We start from the raw sequence: 22,777 nt of genomic DNA, 5'->3' as shown, positions 1-22,777 counted from the left end.
TTTGTGATATAAAGATTGAATGATGTATTCAGGTTTCATCATCTGATCTAGCCATTATGAAACCCCATTTCGGTCTTTCATTGAATGGTTTTAGCAGTCACTGATGATTATTGCCTGGATCCAGTTGTCATTAGAGGTTACACATTGGTACATCCAGATTCTATCACTCCTTCTGAATTTACCAGCTAAAATTCTTTGTTGCTGTTATTTGGTTGGTTGTTTTCTTCATTTTATTTTTGCCTGGGAGTTGGGAGGCTTTGGGGTTGGGGGCATCAATTTAGGGGCAGCATTTGATGTCCCAGGGACTGATGGGACATGGAATCCAGCCCCTAAAGGCTGTCATGCATTGGGGGAGCTGATGGCTACCCCTTCCCACAGGTCAGGACACCTGGGGCCTGACCGCCTTGGGGTGCTAGGTTGTGATTCACTAGGACCACATGTTCCTGCCTACCAGCTGACATTTTGTAAAGGATTTTGTAAGGGACCTTTCCTCATCAACTATTTGCTTACCCCAAGGCAAGTTCTTTCTGAAGAAGTCTGGTTATTGAAAAGGACAGGGTAGAAACCTAGGAGAGACTTGTGTTGTCTGGGTTTGAGTGCTAAGTTGCTTCCATCATGTCTGACTCTTTGCAACCCCATGAACTATAGCCCACCAGTCTCCTCTGTCCATGGGATTCTCCAGGCAAGAATACTGGAGTGGGTTGCCATGCCCATCTCTTCCCAACTCAGGGATTGAACGTCTCTTGTATCTCCTACATTGGCAGGCAGGTTCTTTACCACCAGCACCAGCCGGGAAGCCTGAGACTTCTGTTACGTGCTACATGCTAAGTTGCTCAGTCATGTCTGACTCTTTGAGGCCCCATGGACTATAGCCTGGCAGGCTCCTCTTTGAACTCTGTTAAGATCCAGTAAATCCCAAGGCTCCCTGAAACTTGATCATCCTTTACAGTCACTTGTTAATTAAGGCAGAAGCTGGATGCTGAGAGTAGGCAGGAATTCTCAGTATAATGTGGCATACATTCGAGCTGAGATGAAGTGTTTGTTGTTGTTATTGTTTAGTCGCTAAGTCTTGCATGACTCTTTTGTGACTACCATGGACTGTAGCCCGCCAGGCCCCTCTGTCCATGGAATTTCCCAGGCAAGGATACTGGAGTGGGTTGCCATTTCTTCCTCCAGAGGATCTTCCCGACCCAAGGACTGAACTCGTGTCTCCTGCATTGGCAGGTGGATTCTTTCCCACTGAGCCACCAGAGGTAACGTTAGGATGTCACTAAACTGGAGCCATTAGGGAAGGAGGTTTTCCCAGGGATATGACAGTCTAGCCCAGACGGCAGGTAAGGCAGTGAGAGGGAAGCAACACTCAAGTTGAGGTAGATGTTTCAAGGAGCATGTTTAAAGACCTCAAGGAGAGGGAATTTCCCTGATGGTCCAGTGGTTAAGACTCAGTGCCTCCAATCATTGGGGAACTAAGATCCCACATGCTGCGTGGTATGGTCAAAACGAAACAAAACTGTAATGACCTCAAAGGGAAAGAGGGGCAGCCTGGCCATCTTGGGGGTCTCAGACTGTTCCAGTATTTGGAATAAAGACATCTGTGTGGAAGACTGAAAAGAAGGTAGATTAATACCTGCATGTTGCTTGGTACTGTCTTGGGTAGACAGTGAAGGAGTCAATGGAATTACTGCTTGGCTGCTGCCTTTTAGATTTCTGAAACTTCCACTGCATTCCTCTTACAAACAACTAATGACTTAATGCAGAGAAAGGAGACATCTCTGATTTGGGCAAGGTTCTAAAACACCGTCCAGGCAAGGGGGGAAGAGTGCTGGGGCCTGGTCTGCTGGGTTGGTTACCTTGATGTCCCAGCCTTCCTGCCTCATCTTGTTCCTGTCTTCCAGGTAGGAGGTGACAAACCTAACCTCCCTGGACCGATGTGTTCTCTCAGTCTTAGCAGCATTGGGAACTGACAGCACATCTACATCAGGGCTGTAGGGGATCTCCTGTGTGTGAGAGGGCAGGTTACGTTCTCCTGGGGGTGGTGGATGAGATGGGTGGTTCATTAAAAGAAAGCACAAATTAGCAACTTCCCTGGTGGTCCAGTGGCTAAGATTCTACAGTCCCAGTGCAGGGGGCCCAGGTATGGTCCCTTGTCAGGGAAGTAGATCCTACATGCCACAATTAACAGCCTGCACAGCAAATACATAAATGTTTTTTAAAAAATTTAAAAGATTAAAAAAATAATAATAGTGTAGGAACACTGATTGATAGCCTGCCAGCTCTCCTTGTGACAACCACCTTCAAAATCTTCAGGTTCTGTCTGGCCACAGAAGTGAGATTTTGGCACCATTAGCGTCATACTGGAATCACTGGCATGAACTAGTCATCATAACTACCCTTCCCCTTGGTCCTCTTCAGGACTTTCCTGCAAGATACAAAGGGTCGGCAGAGGAGGAGCCATAGGCCCAGTGCCCCCAGAGACAAGGTGATCTCAGGAAGAGGTTCACCCGTTTATTTCTTAGAAAAATCATTTCCAACAGCTCATGTAAAAACAGCACAGTGAGCGACTTGCGGCCGTGGCAGGCAGATGGAGACATGGTTCACTACATGTCAACAGCCTGGGTTTGGCTTTAAAAGGAGAAGCTGCTAAGGGTCAGAGGCTGAGAGAGCAGAGTGAAGCCAGGTCTCTGCAGAATGGAGGGTTCAAAATGCGGAATGCAGCTAGGAGCTGGAGTCGGGGGCTGGGGGGCTGCTTCAGAGCCAGATGTCAGAGCTGCAGTCGCCCCCAGGGTAGCGGAGCTCATGGGCCAGGGCTGGGCCAAGGGGCTCCTTCCCAAAATCCACCAGGAAGTTGGGGTTCAGCTTCAGCCCTCCCCTGACTGTGTCTACGTCGATCTGCAGCATCACAGAGCCTTCCCTGGAGGAAACAGGGCAGGAGAAGAAAGAGGTCAGAGGGGGCCACCTCTCCTTCCATCAAAATTAGGTAAGAGTTGGGGGAGGGAGGAGGGCTTCCTGAGGAGGGAGCAGAGTCTGCAAGTGGAGCTGAGGAGTCTTCAGGACGCCCAACCCCTCTGGGAGAGGAGGGCTGGGAGGGGAGCCCAGGTTGTCTCTTTACCTGATGAGATCAGGGTAAAACTGCTTGTCCCAGGCACTGTACAGCGACGTGGTGACATAGAGACGTGTCCCATCCAAGCTGAGCTGGATCATCTGAGGGCCTCCAGCCACTCGCTTTCCCTTGGGAAAACCAGGGGTCAGACCCCAGGGTCATATACAGATCGTGGGAACCAGTGGGCACCACTCAAACCCTGAGAGGTATTCAGCTGAGGCCCAGCCCTCTCCCCCATGCCTCTCCAGCAGGGATCTGAGGGGCCCTTGATCTGTGCAGGAGACAGCCTCACCTTGACCACCAGGGGCTCTGGCTGGCATTTTAGCTCCTGGTCCTCCAAGACCTGCACAGGGCCTCCCTTAACAATGCTGCCCCCGAGGAAGATCTGGATGGGGAGGAGCAGAGCAGAAAGGAGGACAGCGGTGGGTGGTGAGGACATTCCAGGAAGAGCACCTCACTTCCTCACGTTCCCCACATGCAACCACAATTCCCTGTGGTTCTGGGCCGAACATCCCTCAGCCCCCATCTCTGCTTTTCCTGCACCTTCTTTATCATCCCCCAGGTACTTTGTACCCTCCGCCTCATGTCTAGTCATCCACTTCCTCCCTCCCTCTCCATCCTGCTGGGACCCACCTGTCCCGCGAGGCGGGGCCTCTTGGGGTCAGAGATGTCATACTGTCTCAGGTCCCCGTGCAGCCAGTTGCTGAAGTAGAGAAAGCGGTCGTCCAGGGACAGCAGGATGTCAGTGATCAGGCCTGGGGGTAGGGGGTGGGGTCCAGAGGCTTTAGGGACTCCTGTTCCCCAGCCCAGGAATCAACATTCCAATTCCCATGCTCCCCCGAGCACTCACTTGGCATTTCAGGCAGTATCCAGCCCTTCACTTTCTTGGGGGGCACCTGGATCACCTTCTCCACTGACCAAGTCCCTCCCTGCATTGGGGTTAAGAGGCAGAGAGGGGAGCCTGTCAGAGTTGGGTGATGGGTGTCAGGTCTAGGTCTCCCCAGAGTGTACAGAGAGAGAGTGGGTATAGGGTCTTCTTGCCACTAGGGTCTAACTCCCACGCAGACCCTCCTAAGGCAGGGATCATGTCTGCTTTCCCCTTGTATTCCCAGCGCTTAGCACAGTGTGCGTGTAAGTGCTAAGTTGCTTGAGTTGTGTCCGACTCTTTGCGACCCTATAGACCTCAGTCCACCAGGTTCCTCTGTCCATGGGGTTCTCCTGGCAAGAATACTGGAGTGGGTTGCTGTGCCCTGCTCCAGGGGTTCTTCTCAACCCAGGGATAAAACCCACATCTCTTTACATCTACCTACATTACTAGGTGGGTTCTTTACCACTAGCGCCACCTGAAAAGCCCTAGCACAGTGCCTGACTCACTAAATATTTTTTGAATGAATGAATGAATGAATAAATATGGCCAGTTGGGGCTTAGGGAGAAATTAGCCTAGGACAGAGAAGAGAGGCAGGGCAGGTGGCCTTATTTTTAATTCCTGGGAAGTCTGGGTTGGTGGAGCCAGAGGAGGAGGAGACCTGGGTCACCCTGAGGGAGAAGGTAGTGACACAGTACGGAAGCTGGCAGAGAGGTGACAGGACTGCTGGGAGGAGAGGGCCAGAGCTCACATCACCTGGTTCTTGTAGAAGCGCTGGATGTTGGAGCCAAGGGCACAGCCCACGAAGCCCTGGTCAGCGGCCGGGTTGTGTAGGAAGCGGATCTCCAGGGGGATGAGACCATCCTGCAGAGTCAGGGTCTGCACCCTCTCATGGCGCTGCCAGTCCCACACGTGTAAGTGTTGCCCATACAGCCCTGGGGTGGAGACGTGGTCGGAAGATGGAATCAGGATCAGGGCAGGAGAGCCTGGGCCAAGGCTGGGGCCCAGCCCAGGGTAGGAGGATGAAAGATGGGTTGGAGGGTTCAGAAGGATGCTTGAGCAAGTCAGAGCACTCGGCACATCCTATACCATCACCCCAAGGTTCCAGGATCCACAAGAGGGAAGTAAGATGGCTGGAGAGTGGGGGTTTGGAATAGAAAGCAGGGGTTCACGTGAGCAAGCTCCAGCCAGCCCACGGGTATACGGGGGATTCTCACCTGCCTCTACATCAGCAGGGTTGAAGCCATCTCGTAAGACATTGGGAGCTGCCCATTCAGTACTGATCATGACATTGTGTCGAGGTTGGTACCAGAAGTCATAGCCCATAGGCGCAGCACCTCCAGGCCGCTCCCACGTCCCCTTCACCTCAAATGTCTCTCCATCCAGGAGCACAAAACCCCCTGAGCAGTGAGGAAAGTCAAGCGGTAGGTAGAGGTGGTGGAGACAGGCCCCGCATCCAGCCCTCACCCCAGGCCTGTCCAAGAGGCTCTGAGCCCATCGCCTGGTGCCCCTCCTCCCACTGGGTTTACCAGGTCCTTAGATTCAGGAGCTGGATTTGGCCACCTGTCCAAAGGGTCCCACCCAGAAGGCCGGGTGAAAGGTGGGGACGTGTTCGGTGTCCTGCCTCTCATCAATTCATCCCTCTCCCAGACCACAGGGTTCATTTTTCCTCCCTTGTGCCAGGATCTTTTGGGACTCCATGCCCTATGCTTCCTCCGCCCAGCCTCCTACTTTCAGTGTAGGATTCCTGCCAGAGTCTAACCTCCATTCTGCTCACTACATTTTTTTAGACAGAGAAAATGCTATTTATTTGTAATTCGACATGAGTGCCCACTGTGTTTTTCCCTAGCTGAGTAGGTTGTGACACCTTGCCATTTCTTTGCAAATGTAAATAGATGTCTACTCCTAAGTGTTCTTAAACCTTGGAATGTCATGCAACCCATCTTCTGGAAAAAGCAGTTAAATGGAGTCTAATGCAGTAACCTTGATCTACTGCAGTCTAATGCAGTAATCTACTGCAGTCTAATGCAGTAATCAGTAAGGTCATCCATGACCTTAACTGATAGTTCACTACAAGCCCCTTGGATGGAAAGCTCTGGTGAAACAGGTGAGGCTGGCAGAGAAGCAGTACAGCACGGTGATTAGGACATAAACGGGGGCCATACTGCTGGGTTTGAGTTTCAGCTCTGCCACTTAATAGCTGCTGACTTAACCAGTCTGTGCCCCAGTTTCCTGACATGTGAAACAGGGATCACAGTAGCATCTATCTCGTAGGTCGTGTCTGGCACATAGTAGACATTTCATGTAAAAGCTATTGACCACACCATAAGTGAGCAAGTAGCTGTGACAGTTAAGGATCCCAAGGATTGTGAGATTTGCTCTTGAGTTCGGGAAGGCTGATATTAAATGTATCTGTTTTCTGAGGCCATGTCTGTACTCTCTCACATTCCCCATGGCAGACCAGAACTTGTAAGTGAATTCATCATTCTAGGCTCATCCTCATAAAAATAACTGAAACAACTGAAGTTACACACATGTGTGCTAAGTCGTTTCAGTTTTGACTGTGTGCAACCCTATGGACTGTAGCCCACCAGGTTTCTCTGTCCAGAAACTGAGGTTCTGGGGGTTTTCCCAGAGAAACATGGGGTTCTCTAGGAAGGAATACTGAAGTGGGTTGCCCTACCCTCCTCCAGGGGATCTTCCCGGCCCAGGGATCAAACCCACATCTCTTACATCAACTTGCATTGGCAGCTAAGTTCTTTACCACTAGTGCCCCCTGGGAAGACTAAAGTTACATGATTATCATTTAAATATTGGTTGAGACCCCCTCTCTGATTCTCCCTGGAAGGTCATTCCATCCCTCCCGTAGTTTGGAATCCGCTTCCCTCACAGGTGTGCCTACAATACCTTTGCTGTTGCCCTTGGGGTCTCCCAGGGCACTGATCATCACCTCCCCACTGGCCAGACAGTGACTGGTGTGGAGGTAGCCCAGGTCACACTTGGCATGGATCTCCTTGGGCTCAATGACCTGGAGAGGGGTAAGGAATGATGTCAGAAACTAACAGGGCCAGGAGTCTCCACTCCTCACTCCTCCCCTCCCACACTTCTATTTGCTGACCCACCCTCTTTTCCTTTCAAACATGGACACACTTTTCCCTGTAGGAATATGGCAAAGATTCAGTCTGCAGAGCAGCAGCGGCGTCAGAGACTGACAACTCTCTGGCTGAAAGCTGGAATTTCTCTCCTCCCTCCTCCCGGCTCCTCCCCAGTCTTGAGGGCATTCACAGCCCTTTGAGACCATAAGCTCCTCCCAGGCTGGGAAGATGCCAGTGTCAACTCTGTATCACCAGCAGCCAGCAGTGAGTGCCTGGCACAAAGAGGGCACTCAGCAAAGTGTTGAAAGGAGGGATCAGAGGCTCCGCCTAAGGGAAACCCTGGGCTCACTAACTCACTGGTGAAGAATCGGCTCCTTCAGCTCAAACGAGAGCCTCCTTCCTCCCTTGTGCTGCCCCTGGGTGATGAGGACCCAGCACACCTGGTAACTCTCCTCCAAAGTCCAGCCCCGCTCCCTGCTGCTGAGCCTGACCCTGCGCAGAAGCCCGAGGCCGCTGCTATAGGGGCGGCTTTCCTGCCCACAGGCTGCCCCAGGTGCTGAGCCCATTAGGGGCTCAGAGCTGGCTAGGGCAGAGGACGTGCCTTGTGCAGCTTTGGAGCGCGGGGCTCGGTGGCCACGTCCACCACATAGACTCGGGAGGAGATGAGACTGGGTAGCACCAGCTTGGTGCGCGACTTGGTGCTGTCCCCGAAGCAGCTGCTGCAGGTGTTCCATCCTGAGTGATGCAGTTCGTCCTTCAGGTTGGGCATGGGCAGCCGGTGGATGACCTAGCAGAGGAGAGGGGGTGTGGGCGGTGCTTATCCAGACCATGCCTCTGTGCGCTTTTCCAAAAGGGGCCCCCTGGACCTGCTGCAGCTGGCAGTGAAGCACAGCCCTGATTCCAGCACTGACCTTGCACATGGGTGGGGGTACTCTTGTGCAACGAACAACCTGAACCACCAGAGCCAGGGCAACCTAGAGGGGGGTCTCAGGGCCCTATGGTGTCCAAACCCCACCTCACCTGGGAATACTGGGGAGACTTGGGGTTAACATCCACAGTGGCCAGGTAATCCGGGGCTTCAGTGCCCGTGTTCCGGTAAATGCAGGGCAGGTAGACAAGCTCCTCTCTGGGTCCTGGAGGGTGGAAAGCAGGCAGTGGGGGTGACAGGCTGGGGAGGAGGGCCAGACCAGGGCAGGGTGTGCCAGCAACAGGGTCAGTAACCAGTACTGGCTTGCCCACTCCTGGGGATGCTGGATCTCAACCTTCTCACACGTACCTTTCATGGCCTCCAGAGGGGAAGGGTAGCCAGGTCCGCACTTCCCACATTTGGTCGCTGTGGAAACAATGGGACTTGTTGGCTGGACCACACTCTGGAGGGCGAAGGCTCCTTCCTTGCATGCTGCAATCCCCAGCCCTCCCATCCCGCCACTGGCCAAGGCAGAGGCACAGTCCCATGTCCCCTCCAGACCCTCCTGAGTGTGTGGGAGTGGTGGGAAGAGTTGCAGAGATACAACTTGAAGGTGCACAGACCCTCAAGCAGGACCCAGGGGAGGCAGGAGAAGGGTAAGTGCAGGGGAGGCTGTGTGGTGCAATGGTTATGACACTGGCTTGGGTCCCCATCTCAGCTGGTCACTGACTGGCCATGGGAACTTAGACACATCACTTAACCTCCTTGGCCTCAGTTTTCACATCATCTGTAAAAAGAGGGTAATAAGAATACCACAGCGGGCTTGTATGAGAAATAAAACAGGAGTTGAAGTCAAGTGTGAGGCTGTGTACTGGCCTGGGAGCAGACAGTAACCCCTGGGTGTGCTTGACGAACAACCCTCAGGTGGCACCTGTTCATCTCATTTCACTTGAAAGGCATCTAAGCCAGGAGCCGGGATACTTCCTGCTTCCCTCCTCTGGGTCCTGACCTCAGGCTGCCAGCCAGCGCTAGGGTTATATAACCAAAAGTCTGGGAAGGGATAGGGGGCTGAAGTTCAAGGCTGCAGGACTGACACCAGCTGAAGATCCTTAGACCAGTCTCTACCCCTGGGTGGGCCCCATCCACTTGGTTTATCTGTAAACCAACCCTGGAGAGTTCAGATGCCCAACCACTAGAGCTGTAGGAAGTGGCCCTCCTTGTCCCCTGAAGTCTGGCAAGAGAAGCCACATGGATCTAGGCGACCAAAGTCAGTCCCTGACAAGGAGGACTACCACTTAGGCATTAAGCATCAGGTTTTGGGGCCTAACCTGGAGGAAGGGCTGAGGAATAAACAGAGGGAGCTGTAGGCCGAAAGAAACCCTGGAGTGAAGTTCACAGGACTTGACATGGCCTCCCTGCCTGGAGCATGGCCAGCCTGGCCACTGCTCCAGAGTTCAACCTCAACTGGTACCTGGGCTCAGCCCTCAGCCAAGGAGTCAGGTCCCCTACTTGCAGCAGCCACGTGACTTAGGAGTCTGAAAGGCAGTGACAGCACTGTAGAGTCCAGAGTGTGGTTTCAAGGTCCAGGTTTGACATCTACTCTCTCCATTTTCTCCCCTTTGCCTAAAAGGGCTAATAATACCTCACCTTCTTCTCTAAGTGGCTGTGAAGGCCAAACAAGACAAAGTATTCAGAAGTACTTTCAGGTGAGAAATGTTGTATAAATATGGGTAGGGCTGTGCCAGAGATCCAAGGCAGTGCCTGGTGCCCAGAGAGAGGGCTGGGCCGGGAAGGGAAGGTGAGGCCCAGCCCCAAGGAATTAATACTTGTTCAGCTCTGCAACCAAGCTGTGTCAGGTTTGGCACAGGAAGTGAGGGGGAAGGAAAGGAGGTTGCCAGAAACAGAGTGGAAGGAGGTTCAAAACTCCAAGACCTCAAGGGACTTCCCTGGTGGTCCACTGGTTAAGAATCCGCCTTGCAGCGCAGGGGATGTGGGTTCGATCCCTGGTCAGGGAATTAAGATTCTGCAGGCAGTAGGGCTACTAAGCCCACAGCTCTGGAACACGTGCACTACAACTAGAGAAACCTCACTGCATTTAAAAGATCCCTTGTGCCGCAACTAGGGCCCCATGCAGCCAAAAAAAAAAAAAAAAAAAAAAAAACCAACTCCAAGACATCAAGACAGAGATACAAAAACTGCAAAGCCAGAGACTGAGAGAGAAGTAAAGGTATGAAGGAGGTGTGTTGTGAAGGAGATATTGCCCCTAAGCACCATCCTCCCATCCCAGAGCCCAAGTGCCCCATTCCCCAACGCCTACAGCATTTTTCTCAGTCAGGGTCAGGCCCTGTGAGCCACTCAGACTCCATTGAGCATCAGTCCTCTTTCTGGGGGAGCATCTATCCTAAGCATCTCAAGCATCATCTCAGATATCTTTGGGTTTGAGATGAGTCCAGGGGTTCTTCCAAAGCCAGGCTGCCTTGTTGGGCATTCCACCAGTACAGGAAAGAGCCAGGTCCCAACAGGCAAGAACCTCAATACTCCCAAGCAGACCCAGGCTCCTCCTCAGCCTGACATCAAGAAGTCCATGGATAGGGGAATAGAAGAGCTTGGAGACTTGGAAGACTGAGAAGGTGGGAGGCACTGAAACAGTCTGAAACACCCCTTCTCCCCCGCCCCCCGTTTTAAGAGAGTGTGGGGGCTCCCTGATCTCCCTCCTGGAGTGATTGGTGGGGCAGGATAGCTAGAGAGTGACCTGACCACGGAAGGCCGGGTTCCCTGGTCCCTGCAGTGAGAAGCTGGCCTAGGGCTGAATCAGGGCTGTCAGTCTCCCAAGGTAACTGTCAGAGAGGGTACAGTTGCTCCTAAGTGCCCTCAGCCATACGTTTTTTTCTCAGCTGCAGCAAGGCGCCCTGGTCCCAGGTTGCAGCTGGGGAGCTGGGTGGAAGCCCAAGGTCACACTTCCCAGAAGTCCCTCTGCCTTCCCAGATGGACGATTCCAGAACATTGGTTCTGGGAAATGCAGGGGTGCGGGTGCGGTGGCGACGGTGGAGCAGAGCCGGGCAGCTCCCTCCGCTAACCAGCTCCCGCTCCAGGTTTTCGGTCACTTCCTGTGGGGGGCGGGCCAGCGGCGGGCAGCGCACGGTGGTCAGAAAGCCCCCCTCCTTACCCATGCTGCTCGCTGGTGCGCTTTGCTCCCGAGGGGTCTGCCAGGAGTGGGCAGAGAAAGAAGGTTGTGCAGGTGTCCAGGCTGGCTGGCTGTGCGGGAAGGGGACACCCGGACGGGATTTATACAAACAATTGGGGTGGGCGGGGCAGGGGGAGGGCCCGGGCCGCAGCCGGGAGGGAATGACGGTAGCGGCTGGCCAGCTGGGGCACTTTCAAATGGCCTGGGCAGCTGTTTGTGTGAGAGTGCAAGTGTGTGTGTGAAGGAACCTGAGCGTGTGCAGATGTGCGCTCTGTCTGGGCACGTTTCCCTTTAGTGGGGTGGGTGCCTGGGCATGTGCTCTTGTGTATCTGGGCGGGTTCTCGCTCCTGTATACCCGTGTGCTGCCATGCGTGTGCCTGCGGGAGTGTGTATTTGTGCCTGTGTGGCTGTGTATGTGTGTGCCTGTGCACATCCGTGTACCTGCCAGAATGTTTATGCCTTTGTGGGCATGGCCATGCCTGTTTGCATGAGTGTGTATGCTCACACGTTTCTGGATCTCTAAACGCTCATCTCTGCACGCAGACCTGACTCTTGGCATTCAGAGACCCTGAAGACTGTGGACTCATTTGCTCCCCCATCCATAGCCAGGGTCAGCTCTCTCCTGAGATTCCTTCTTATTCCAGACATCTGTGTTCCCCAAGGCTGCTCACCCATGTCTTCCTACCGCAGCTGCCCTGACAGGAGCCAGGGCGGGGTTGGGTGTACAGGTTCCACCTTTCCCAGACCCATTCACTCCTCATAAGCTTTGAAGTGGAAGGAAACTTGGCAGCGCTCATTATTACCCTCTACTACCCTCATAAACCTCAGAAGGTGAAAGTGGAATGCCTCCCCATCATCTCCCAGCCTGGTGCCGCAATAACTCCTTAGGGCAGCATAATAGGGCCCAAGGACAGTCCAGCATGATACCATTGTCCCTAGCTGACCGTGACAGACCTTAAAATTCAGACTCTCCATCTATCCAGGAAAGAGTTCTCCAACTGGAGGATTCCATGACTCCTGAGCCTGCTAATATAGTGTCCCAGCCCCTAGGCAAATGACAGCTACTTGCTCAGGAACTGAGGCATAGTTGAAGCCTGATCCCTTAATTCTCTGGGGGCTGCCCTCATCTGGGGAGCAAGGATTTAGAGAGCTGGACAAGAGGACCCTGACAAATTGCTCTCCATCTTGAAACCGAGGGCCCCCTCTCTCATCAAACTTGGCCATGTGACTGGGGTAACCCCTGTCCCCCTCTTCTAGGAACCTGCTGGCTCTGGTCTCAGGAAGCCTCTTTCATCTCCTTGGATGAAAGCTGCGTGGTGAAGTTTTTATTGGAGAGTGAAAGCAACAGGGTTTGGGCTTGAGGTTGCCAGTAGAAAAGAGCCACAGGGTTTCCAAACCAGAGTGGCAGGTAGGAGAGCAAGACTGGGCTTCGGTGTGATGGGTGTCTGGCCTCCTGGTTCCCATGGGTGAGGGATCATTTGACTCAAGGGAAGATGCTCTGTGGCTGCCCACGACCGGGTTCCTCCCTTATCCCCTTGTCCCCAGTGTCACTCAGCCCCTCTTGGCCCTTTCCTACTTCTACATCCTCGCCATTGTACTGTCATCCAGGCAGCTGACAAGGGGGTGCAGCTGTCCCACAGGGGGTGGCCCCTGAGGACTGCTTCTTCACCTTTGTCAGCTTCCTGCTCCCAGGCTGCCTCCACTCACCCTGCCCCATCCCTCTGGCCACCCTCATCCTGGGGTCTCTGTTGCCTACCTCTTCTCTACTTTTCTACTTTTTGGATTGAGGGAGACTAACAGGCAAGATCTGAAAGAGAAAGAACCCTCAGCCTCCTCCCCCCACCCCCGCCCTTATCAAAAGTTCTTAACTTCAGTGAAGCTATTATTTTGCTTGTCCCAGAGTCTGTCACGCAATGCAAGTTCTTTCATGCCCTGCGGCTCCATGCTCTCACCTCTAGCCTCTTCTTGTGATTTTTCTCTCAGAATCCTCACTCCAGAGCCTGCAAAGTTCTGGGGAAAGTTGTCCTAATCGGGCTGCAGGTAGAGGCAATCCAGGGTCAGGTTTCAGACTGATAATGATAACGGAGAAGCGCCCTTGGTGTATTTGCTTCTTGGGGTGCGAACAGGGCTTGGGGTGAACTGTACCCCAATCAGCACGGGTCTCCTGAGTGCCCCTAGTGCTGCTTCTCAGGAATTTCAGGGATCCCTTTCCTGAAACCGAGGCCAACCAGAGCTGGGCGAGTTGGACTTCAGTCTACTCACCTGGGTGGCCCCACATGACGCCCTGGGCATCCCCCAGCCCCAAACAGGGTGCTTGGGAAGGCTGGCAGGGTGGGTGTGTTCCTCCTGTTGTTCCAAGCCCCAGAGAAGCACAGTAAGTATTAGAGGTGATAGGTTATCAGGTTAACAGCTAGACAGCCAGGCGGCTGTGTAACCGCTGCCCGAGCTTTGGCTGTGGCCTCCACAAACAGGGAGTGGGATGTTCCTGGCTGAAGTCCTGGAGCCGCAGCCACAGGGGCCGGGGAGGGGGGGTGGGGGCACTGCTGGTCCCCCTTTTTCTTCCACCTGAAGCCCGATTTCTTTGGGACTCTGTAAACAGGCCCTGAGAACATTGACTGGGAAATGGGGAATTGAGGAAAGAAGTACTAAACCCAGTGAAGGGAAGGGAGAGGAGATGATGAACAACATGATGTATTTACGAAAAGAAAAGAAAACTTGGTGTTCTTCATCTCTAGCAAAACAAAAGTGACAGGGAAGCAGTCGCAACTGGCCTGGGAATGATATTGGGAAGAAAGGAAAATTAAGTTATGAAATCTCCTCCCACGCACCAGCCCTTGTCTAGTGCCCAGTTTAACCCTTGTCCCAACCCAATCTTATAAGTAAATCATCTTTTCTCTTACAAAGAAACTGAGGCTCAGGGAGGGTCAAGGCCACTGGCAGATGGTATGGCAGGATTTTCATCCAATCTGCCTGATTCAGGAGCTCACAGTTTTTCTAATCATTCCTTGGCATTTCTGTGTTTTGTTTTGCTTTGTTTGGTTGAAGGAGGAGGGTGGGGAGCACAGAAAGAATGTGGAAAGCTGTGGTGTTTTGTTTCTGAGAAATCTCAGAACATGGACACTTTTTCTCTGAAAGGGGGAGAGGAGTGAGGAGGCAGATGTCCCCAGCTTGGAACTGTGCAGTCTTGGTGGGGGGAGTGGTGAAGACTCCCCTGTGCCTCAGGAAAGACTGGGAGCATATACATCTGAATGCCAGCCTGATTGCCTTTGGAAAGAGGCAGTGAAAGGAAGGGGATAATTTTCCATTATTAAAAATATATACTTGTGCATTTTAAAAGATAACTGGCACGTGGAATTCCCTGGCGGTCCAGGGGTTAGGACTCAGTGCTTTCAGTGTGGTGACCCGGTTTCAAGCCCTGGTCAGGGAACTAAAATCCCACAAGCTACACAGCCAAAACAAGGCTGTGGCCAAAAAAAAGAAAAGATAACAAGTATGTGTTACTTTGGTAACCAAACCCCAAGTAAAGGTATTAAAACAAAACAAACAAATATATATGTTAATATTAATATTAAAGAAAGGAAGGAAGGAAGAAAGAACGGAAAACAGGGGGGAAGATCAATGTGGTGCAGTCAGGGCCACAGTGGGGTCCCATGCCTTGGAGAAGAACTGGCTCTGGACCCTTCACACAGTAGTTGTCTCACTAACCTGTCTGCCCTCTCCTTTGGAAGACAAACGTGTGCATGGTCATTCATGTAGTCCATCTCCACAAACACCCTGTTTTGGTAGACAAAGTGGTGAACAAGACAAAATTTCTATCAAAGAGGTGACATTCTAAGGGAGACAACCTTAAAATATTATCTAATATCATTAGATAACAAGCAATCAAGTAAATGTATAAGTAAATAGGATCATTTCATATATGTTCTAGGGATCTTCCCTGGTGGCTCAGATAGTAAAGAATCTGCCCACAATGCAGGAGAGCTGGGTTCAATCCCTGGGTTGGGAAGGTCGCCTGGAGAAGGGCATGGCAGCCCATTCCAGTATTCTTGCCTGGAGAATTCCATGGACAGAGGAGCCTGGTGGGCTACACCCCATGGGGTCACAAAGAGTCAGACACGACTGAGTGACTAATGCTTCCATATAAAGTGCTAGGAAGGAATCTGACAATGTCAGGGTGCTAGAACAACATTCGAAAGGGCTGTCTGGTATATACAGGGACAGATTTGTTTGCAAATGAGCAGCGTAAACAAACTAAGAGCCCAAGAACACACGAATGTATACAAAAATGCCTGTCGCACGTAAAGTGGTAGCCTATGGCAGCCTGGAGCAGAACTGGCTAGACAGGTTGAGGTTTTAACCAGCTCAGAATTTCTGAGCCCTGCCCTGCTCATTTCTCCACACTCTCAGAGGAAGAGAATAGCTTTTACTGAGAACCTGTTACGAGGTGTGACTGGTGCCAGGCTGGGCGCTGCATGCTAGCAAACTTGGAGAGGCAAGGAGCTTTTTTCTTCATCCTGCATTAATGAGACAGAATCTTACTAATTTATCCAGCTGCTTACGCTCATCTCACAGTATCTCCCTTCTCCAAAGAATGCTGAATTCAGAGCCTGCTGCCCAGACCGACAACAAAGCTCAGAGAAGAGAAAATAAAGAGAAAATCACACTGCCCTCTGCCAGGGCTTCCTGAAAAGGGCAGAATGTGAGAGAGCTTCCTTCCTACCTCTAACACACACAGAAATATCCTCCCTCTGGCCTGCAGCCATTGCTTGAAACTTCGCCACCCACCGTTTCTGTCTGTCTTGTGGGGTGGCCTCTTCTCACCCCTGAGCTGCAAGGATTACCCCTGGGGTGGTAAGCCACAAGCATCTCAGCAGTGTGGTCAGATGTATGCCTCCCAGTGGGCAGTGCTGAGGAGTGGCTATTGGTCTAATGGCAAGAGTAAGGGAGACTCTAAAGAGGGGAAAGAAAGTGTTTGAAAAGCGCTTAACTATTTTGTCCCTGTTACTCTTTTTTATTCCTTAATTTTTTTTTTTTTGGCCATGCTGGGTGATACATGGGATCTTAGTTTCCCTCCTCCTTCTTCTTTTTTTCCTCCTTCTTCTTTTTGTGTGCAGTCTGTAGTCCATGCGACCCCATGGACTATGGCCTGCCAGGCTCCTCTGTCGAGGGAATTATCCTGGTAAGAATACTGGAGTGGGTTGCCATTTCCTACGCAATGGAATCTTCCTGATTCAGGGGTTGAACCCATGTCTTCTGCATTGGCAGGCGGGTTCTTTACCACTGCACCACCTGGAAAGCCCCTTAATTCACCTGCCAGGGATCAAACCCGTACCCCCCCTGCCTTGGAATCACAGAGTCTTTTTGTGGTGGATGTTTTCTTTATTTTTGGCTGTTCTAGGTCTTTGCTGCTTCTGCGCAGGTTTTCTCTATGTGCGGTGGTTGGGGGCTACTCTTCGTTGCAGTGCTCAGGCTTCTCATTGTGGTGGCTCTGCTTGTTGCGGAGCACGCTCTCTACGGCTCCCAGACTCTAGAGCACAGGCTCAGTAGTTATGGAGCACACGCTTAGTTGCTCCGTGGCATATGTGATCTTCCTGGATCAGGGATTAAACCTGTGTCTCCTGCATTGGCAGGCAGATTCTTTACCACTGCACCACTAGAGAAGCTGGGAAGCTTGAAGTCTTAACCACTGGACTTCCAGGAAAGTCCCTGTTCCTATCTCTTGAGAGGAAAAAAAAGAATAGAAAGTAGATAGGGAGATCTCTCTCTTTCTCTCATTCTGGAACATGTCAATAAATACAAAAATAGAATGAATAGTATAATGAACCCACAGGTACACCATCCACTTTCAGTAAAAATCAGCTTGTAACCCATTTTGTTTCAGCTGTACCTCCCAGCCTCCCTCTACCTTGGATTTTTTTTTGGCAGTGAATCTAGACATTTTGTTATATTTTGAATTCATATTTCAGTATGCATCCCTTCAAGATAATAGTTCTTTTTTAAATTATTTTTTAATTAATTAATTAATTATTAGGGCAAAGGCTAATAGAGTTTTGCCAAGAGAACACACTGGTCATAGTAAACACCCTCTTCCAACAACACAAGAGAAGACTCTACACATGGACATCACCAGATGGCCAACACTGAAATCAGACTGATTATATTCTTTGCAGCCAAAGATGGAGAAGCTCTATACAGTCAGCAAAAACAAGACAGGGAGCTGATTGTGGCTCAGATCATGAACTCCTTATTGCCAAATTCAGACTTAAATTGAAGAAAGAAGGGAAAACCACTAGACCATTCAGATATGACCTAAATCAAATCCCTTACGATTATATAGTGGGAGTGAGAAATAGATTTAAGGGACTAGATCTGACAGAAGAGTACCTGACGAACTATAGACAGAGGTTCGTGACATTGTACAGGAGACAGAGATCAAGACCATCCTCAAGAAAAAGAAATATAAAAAACCAAAATGGCTGTCTGAGGAGGGCTTACAAATAGCTGAGAAAAGAAGGGAAGTGAAAAGCAAAGGAGAAAAGGAAAGTTATACCCATTTGACTACAGAGTTCCAAAGAATAGCAAGGAGAGATAAGAAAACCTTCCCCAGTGATCAGGGCAAAGAAATAGAGGAAAACAATAGAATGGGAAAGTTTAAAGATCTCTTCAAGAAAAGTAGAGATACCAAGAGAACATTTCATACAAAGATGGGCTCAATAAAGGACAGAAATGGTATGGTCCTAACAGAAGCAGAAGATATTAAGAAGAGGTGGCAAGAATACACAGAACTGTACAAAAAAGATCTTCATGACCTAGATAATCACGATGGTGTGATCACTCACCTAGAGCCAGACATCCTGGAATGTGAAGTCAAGTGGGCTTTAGGAAGCATCACTACGAACAAAGCTAGTGGAGGTGATGGAATTCCAGTTGAGCTATTTCAAATCCTAAAAGATGATGCTGTGAAAGTACTACACTCCATATGCCAGCAAATTTGGAAAACTCAACAGTGGCCACAGGACTGGAAAAGGTCAGTTTTCACTCCAATCCCAAAGAAAGGCAATGCCCAGAATGACTACTGCACAATTGCACTCATCGCACACGCTAGTAAAGTAATGCTCAAAATTCTCCAAGCCAGGCTTCAGCAATACGTGAACCATGAACTTTCAGATGTTCAAGCTGGATTTAGAAAAGGCAGAGGAACCAGAGGTCAAATTGCTAACATCTGGTGGATCATCAAAAAAGCCAGAGAGTTCCGGAAAAACATCTATTTCTACTTTATTGACTTTGCCAAAGCCTTTGACTGTGTGGATCACAGTAAATGGTGGAAAATTCTGGAAGAGAGGGAATACCAGCCCACCTGACCTGCCTCTTGAGAAATCTGTATTCAGGTCAGGAAGCAACATTTAGAACTGGACATGGAACAACAGACTCGTTCCAAATCAGGAAAGGAGTACATCAAGGCTGTATATTGTCACCCTGCTTATTTAACTTATATGCAGAGTACATCATGAGAAAACCCTGGGCTGGAAGAAGCACAAGCTGGAATCAAGATTGCCAGGAGAAATATTAGCAACCTCAGATATGCAGATAACACCACCCTTATGGCAGAAAGCTAATAGCTGAAGAGCCTGTTGATGAAAGTGAAAGAGGAGAGTGAAAAAGTTGGCTTAAAACTCAACATTCAGAAAGCTAAGATCATGGCATCTGGTCCCATCACTTCATGGCAAATAGATGGGGAAACAGTGGAAACAGTGACTGACTTTATTTTGGGGGGCTCCAAAATCACTGCAGATGGTGACTGCAGCCATAAATTTATTTATTTATTTATTTGCAGCCATGAATTTAAAAGATGCTTACTCCTTGGAAGGAAAGTTATGAACAACTTAGGTAGCATATTAAAAAGCAGAGCCATTACTTTGCCGACAGAGGTCCATCTAGTCAAGGCTATGGTTTTTCCAGTGGTCATGTATGGATGTGAGAGTTGGACTATAAAGAAAGCTGAGTGCTGAAGAATTGACGCTTTTGAACTGTGGTGTTGGAGGAGACTCTTGAAAGTCACTTGAACTGCAAGGAGATTCAACCAGGCCCTCCTAAAAGAGATCAGTCCTGAGTGTTCATTGGAAGGACTGATGCTGAAGCTGAAACTCCAATACTTTGGCCACCTGATGCGAAGAACTGACTCTGTAAAGACCCTGATGCTGGGAAAGATCAAAGGCAGGAGGAGAAGGGTTCAACAGAGGATGAGATGGTTGGATGGCATCACCGGCTCAATGGACATGAGTTTGGTAAACTCCTGGAGTTGGTGATGGACAGGGAGGCCATGGGATCGTAAAGAGTTGAACAGAACTAGCCACTGAAGTGAACTGAACTGGACTGATGGCTATGCCGAGTCTTTGTGACTCCTTGGGCTACTCTAGTTGTGATGAACAGGGGCTACTCTCTAGTTGCTGCGCTTGGGCTTCTCATTGTGGTGGCTTCTCTTATTGCAGAGCACAGGCTCTAGGACTCCCACGTATCAGTAGTTGCAGCACACAGGCTCTGTAGTTGCATTTCCCAGCTCTGGAGCACAGGCTCAATGGTTATGGCTCATGGGCTTCATTGCCATGTGGCATGTGGGGTCTTCCTGGGCTAGGAATGGAAATCATGTCCCCTGCACTGGCAGGTGGATTCTTTACCACTGAGCCCCCAGGGAAGTCCTTGATTTTCTGTTTAAATGAAGAATCTGACTAGAACAAAAATTGTGTCTTGTTATACATCTACTCTACAAGAAGAAGGTGAAGTGGATTTGAAAATCAGTTATGTGTTCTAGAAAAGATAATATTGGTTATAGGGACACAGGTGAAAGTTTGCCATCACCCCCAGCCCCCACCAAGTCTTCCTTCCTTGCCAAGACTGGCTCCAGGAGAGCTGAGACGAGAGCCATAAAATGACTTTAATGCCATCATCTCCATCTTTATAGAGGCCCACTTGGCTTGCACCCTTTCAGTTAAGAGCCTGGGAAGAAAGAATTGCATCAGTCTTGGTTAATGGCCCAAATTAAGCTGTGAAACCCGTTAAACAAACCTTCATTTTGGACATGTTACAATACTGTAAATAAAATATCCAAAGGAAAATAAAACCCTTTCTCTTTGAGACTGGAAGGACCTTTGGTCCCTGGAGTCATATTCCTGAGTCACAGTTTCTCTACTAAGAATCAGGACGAACAGGGACAAATCTCCTTCCCTGGGGAGACCAGGGCCTCTGCTTTCTCACCTCAGCACCAAGATGCTGCCTGGAAAGATAGGGGCTGCTTTTCCCAGAAAGACAGGAATCCCAAGGTCTGGGGAGACCTTTCCTTCGTTCTACTTGGAATCAGAGGGAGGCCTGGGAAAAAGTCTTCATGCAGATTCTCTGTCTTCCATGCACTTGTCTAACCTGTTTCCTCTAGGATCTCCCCAGGACCAGGAATATTAACAGTTTCTATTTGGTAAATGAATATTTGTGAGATTTCCTGTCTCAGCTTATCAAAAGTCTGCTCAGTGACCAAAGTTTAAAAGTTTTAAACTAAAAAACAGTGACTGACTACTCCCAGATCCAAAGATCTCCAACAAATTAATATTGGAAAAAGAACAACAGAAAAATGTGCTGAGAATATGAAAGTGAAAGATAAATGGCTAATAAACAAGAGAAGAAGTCCTCAATCTCATTAACAGCTAGAGAAATGCTTGTTAAAACATCAGTATGATATGATTTTCAAAAATAAAATGATTAATAATATTCAGGGTTGGAAGGAGTATGGGGGAAAGGTCACGCTTGTGTTTTATTGGCAAGAGTATAAAATAGTGGAGTATTTTAAGAACACAATTTAGCAACACCTAGCAGCAGGAGGAGAAGGGGACGACAGAGGATGAGATGGCTGGATGGCATCACCGACTCGACGGACATGAGTTTGGGTAAACTCCGGGAGTTGGTGATGGACAGGGAGGCCTGGAGTGTTGCAATTCATGGGGTTGCAAAGAGTCGGACACGACTGAGCAACTGAACTGAACTGAACTGAGCAGCAGCAGCAATATTTTAAGGGGCTTCCCCAGTGGCTTTAGTGGTAAAGAACTCACCTGCCAATTCAGGAGACATAAGAGATGCGGGTTCAATCCCTGGGTCAGGAAGATCTCCTGGAGAAGGGGATAGCAACCCACTCCAGTATTCTTGCCTGGAGAATCCCAAGGACAGAGGAGTCTGGGGGGCTATGGTCCATAGAAGTGGCAAAGAGTCAGACACGACTAAAACAACTTAGCACAACACAGCAACATTTTAATCAGAAATCTACTCTATGGAAAGATACGTATACAATAGACAAGCACGCTAATATGTGAATAGGCTGTTCATTGCAGCATTGTTTGTAATAGCAGAAAGTTGAGATCAATCGACAGAGGAAATGGTTAAATGTATTATGTAACATCAATAATACCGAACACCAACTAATCATTAGGTATAGTTTTGTATTGTATTGTTCAGTCACTCAGTCGTGTCCAACTCTTTGTGACCCCATGGACTATAGGATATCCAAGGAGTCGAGGGGGTAAAAGGCAAAAAAGAGTGTAATCCCATTTAATTAAAACTATATATAAAATTAATGTATTAAACCATGTGCACGCTTGCCGAGGTCCAGCCCCGGCAGGACCAGGAATACGCAAGGGATGAGTGGCGTCGGCGAGGAAGAAGACAGACAGACAGACACATACAGAAGGTTGCATAGAAGAGGTAGCTCTTTTTATTTTTAGGACAGCTCAGTTTTTATAGAATGAACGTTACATCCCCCTTAAGTCACCACATATTATTATTATTTTTTTTTTCAGTGGGTTTTGTCATACATTGATATGAATCAGCCATAGAGTTACACGTATTCCCCATCCCGGTCCCCCATCCCACCTCCCTCTCCACCCGATTCCTCTGGGTCTTCCCTGCCCAACAGGCCCGAGCACTTGACTCATGCCTCCCACCTGGGCTGGTGGTCTGTTTCACCACAGATAATATACATGCTGTTCTTTCGAAACATCCCACCCTCACCTTCTCCCACAGAGTTCAAAAGTCTGTTCTGTACTTCTGCATCTCTTCTTCTGCCCTGCATATAGGGCCATTGTTACCATCTTTCTAAATTCCGTATATATGTGTTAGTATACTGTAATGTTCTTTATCTTTCTGGCTTACTTCACTCTGTATAATGGGCTCCAGTTTCATCCATCTCATTAGAACTGATTCAAATGAATTCTTTTTAACGGCTGAGTAATATTCCATGGTGTATATGTACCACAGCTTCCTTATCCATTCATCTGCTGATGGGCATCTAGGTTGCTTCCATGTCCTGGCTATTATAAACAGTGCTGCGATGAACATTGGGGTGCACGTGTCTCTTTCAGATCTGGATTCCTCAGTGTGTATGCCCAGAAGTGGTATTGCTGGGTCATATGGCAGTTCTATTTCCAGTTTTTTAAGAAATCTCCACACTGTTTTCCATAGTGGCTGTACTAGTTTGCATTCCCACCAACAGTGTAAGAGGGTTCCCTTTTCTCCACACCCTCTCCAGCATTTATTGCTTGTAGACTCTTGGATAGCAGCCATCCTGACTGGTGTGTAATGGTACCTCAT

At 49.6% G+C, this 22,777-nt stretch overlaps 1 protein-coding gene across 1 annotated transcript; it reads right to left on the bottom strand.

Moving 5' to 3' along the window:
* Positions 1-2,492: 2,492 nt before the first annotated feature.
* SELENBP1 (selenium binding protein 1) lies at positions 2,493-11,240 on the bottom strand. The gene is made up of 12 exons (XM_065927041.1): positions 11,135-11,240; positions 8,338-8,394; positions 8,082-8,194; positions 7,663-7,848; positions 6,874-6,994; positions 5,184-5,366; positions 4,723-4,901; positions 3,951-4,029; positions 3,734-3,855; positions 3,393-3,485; positions 3,110-3,228; positions 2,493-2,911 (listed from the first exon to the last, which is right to left on the bottom strand). Exons 1-12 carry the CDS (start codon positions 11,136-11,138, stop codon positions 2,749-2,751), a joined length of 1,419 nt encoding a protein of 472 aa, XP_065783113.1. The 5' UTR covers positions 11,139-11,240; the 3' UTR covers positions 2,493-2,748.
* Positions 11,241-22,777: the final 11,537 nt, after the last annotated feature.

Source organism: Muntiacus reevesi, chromosome 1, assembly GCF_963930625.1.
Source record: "Muntiacus reevesi chromosome 1, mMunRee1.1, whole genome shotgun sequence".
In the NCBI taxonomy this organism is placed as follows: Eukaryota; Metazoa; Chordata; class Mammalia; order Artiodactyla; family Cervidae; genus Muntiacus; species Muntiacus reevesi.
Note: the sequence above shows the minus strand (reverse complement) of the source record. Positions and strands in the feature narration are given on the sequence as shown.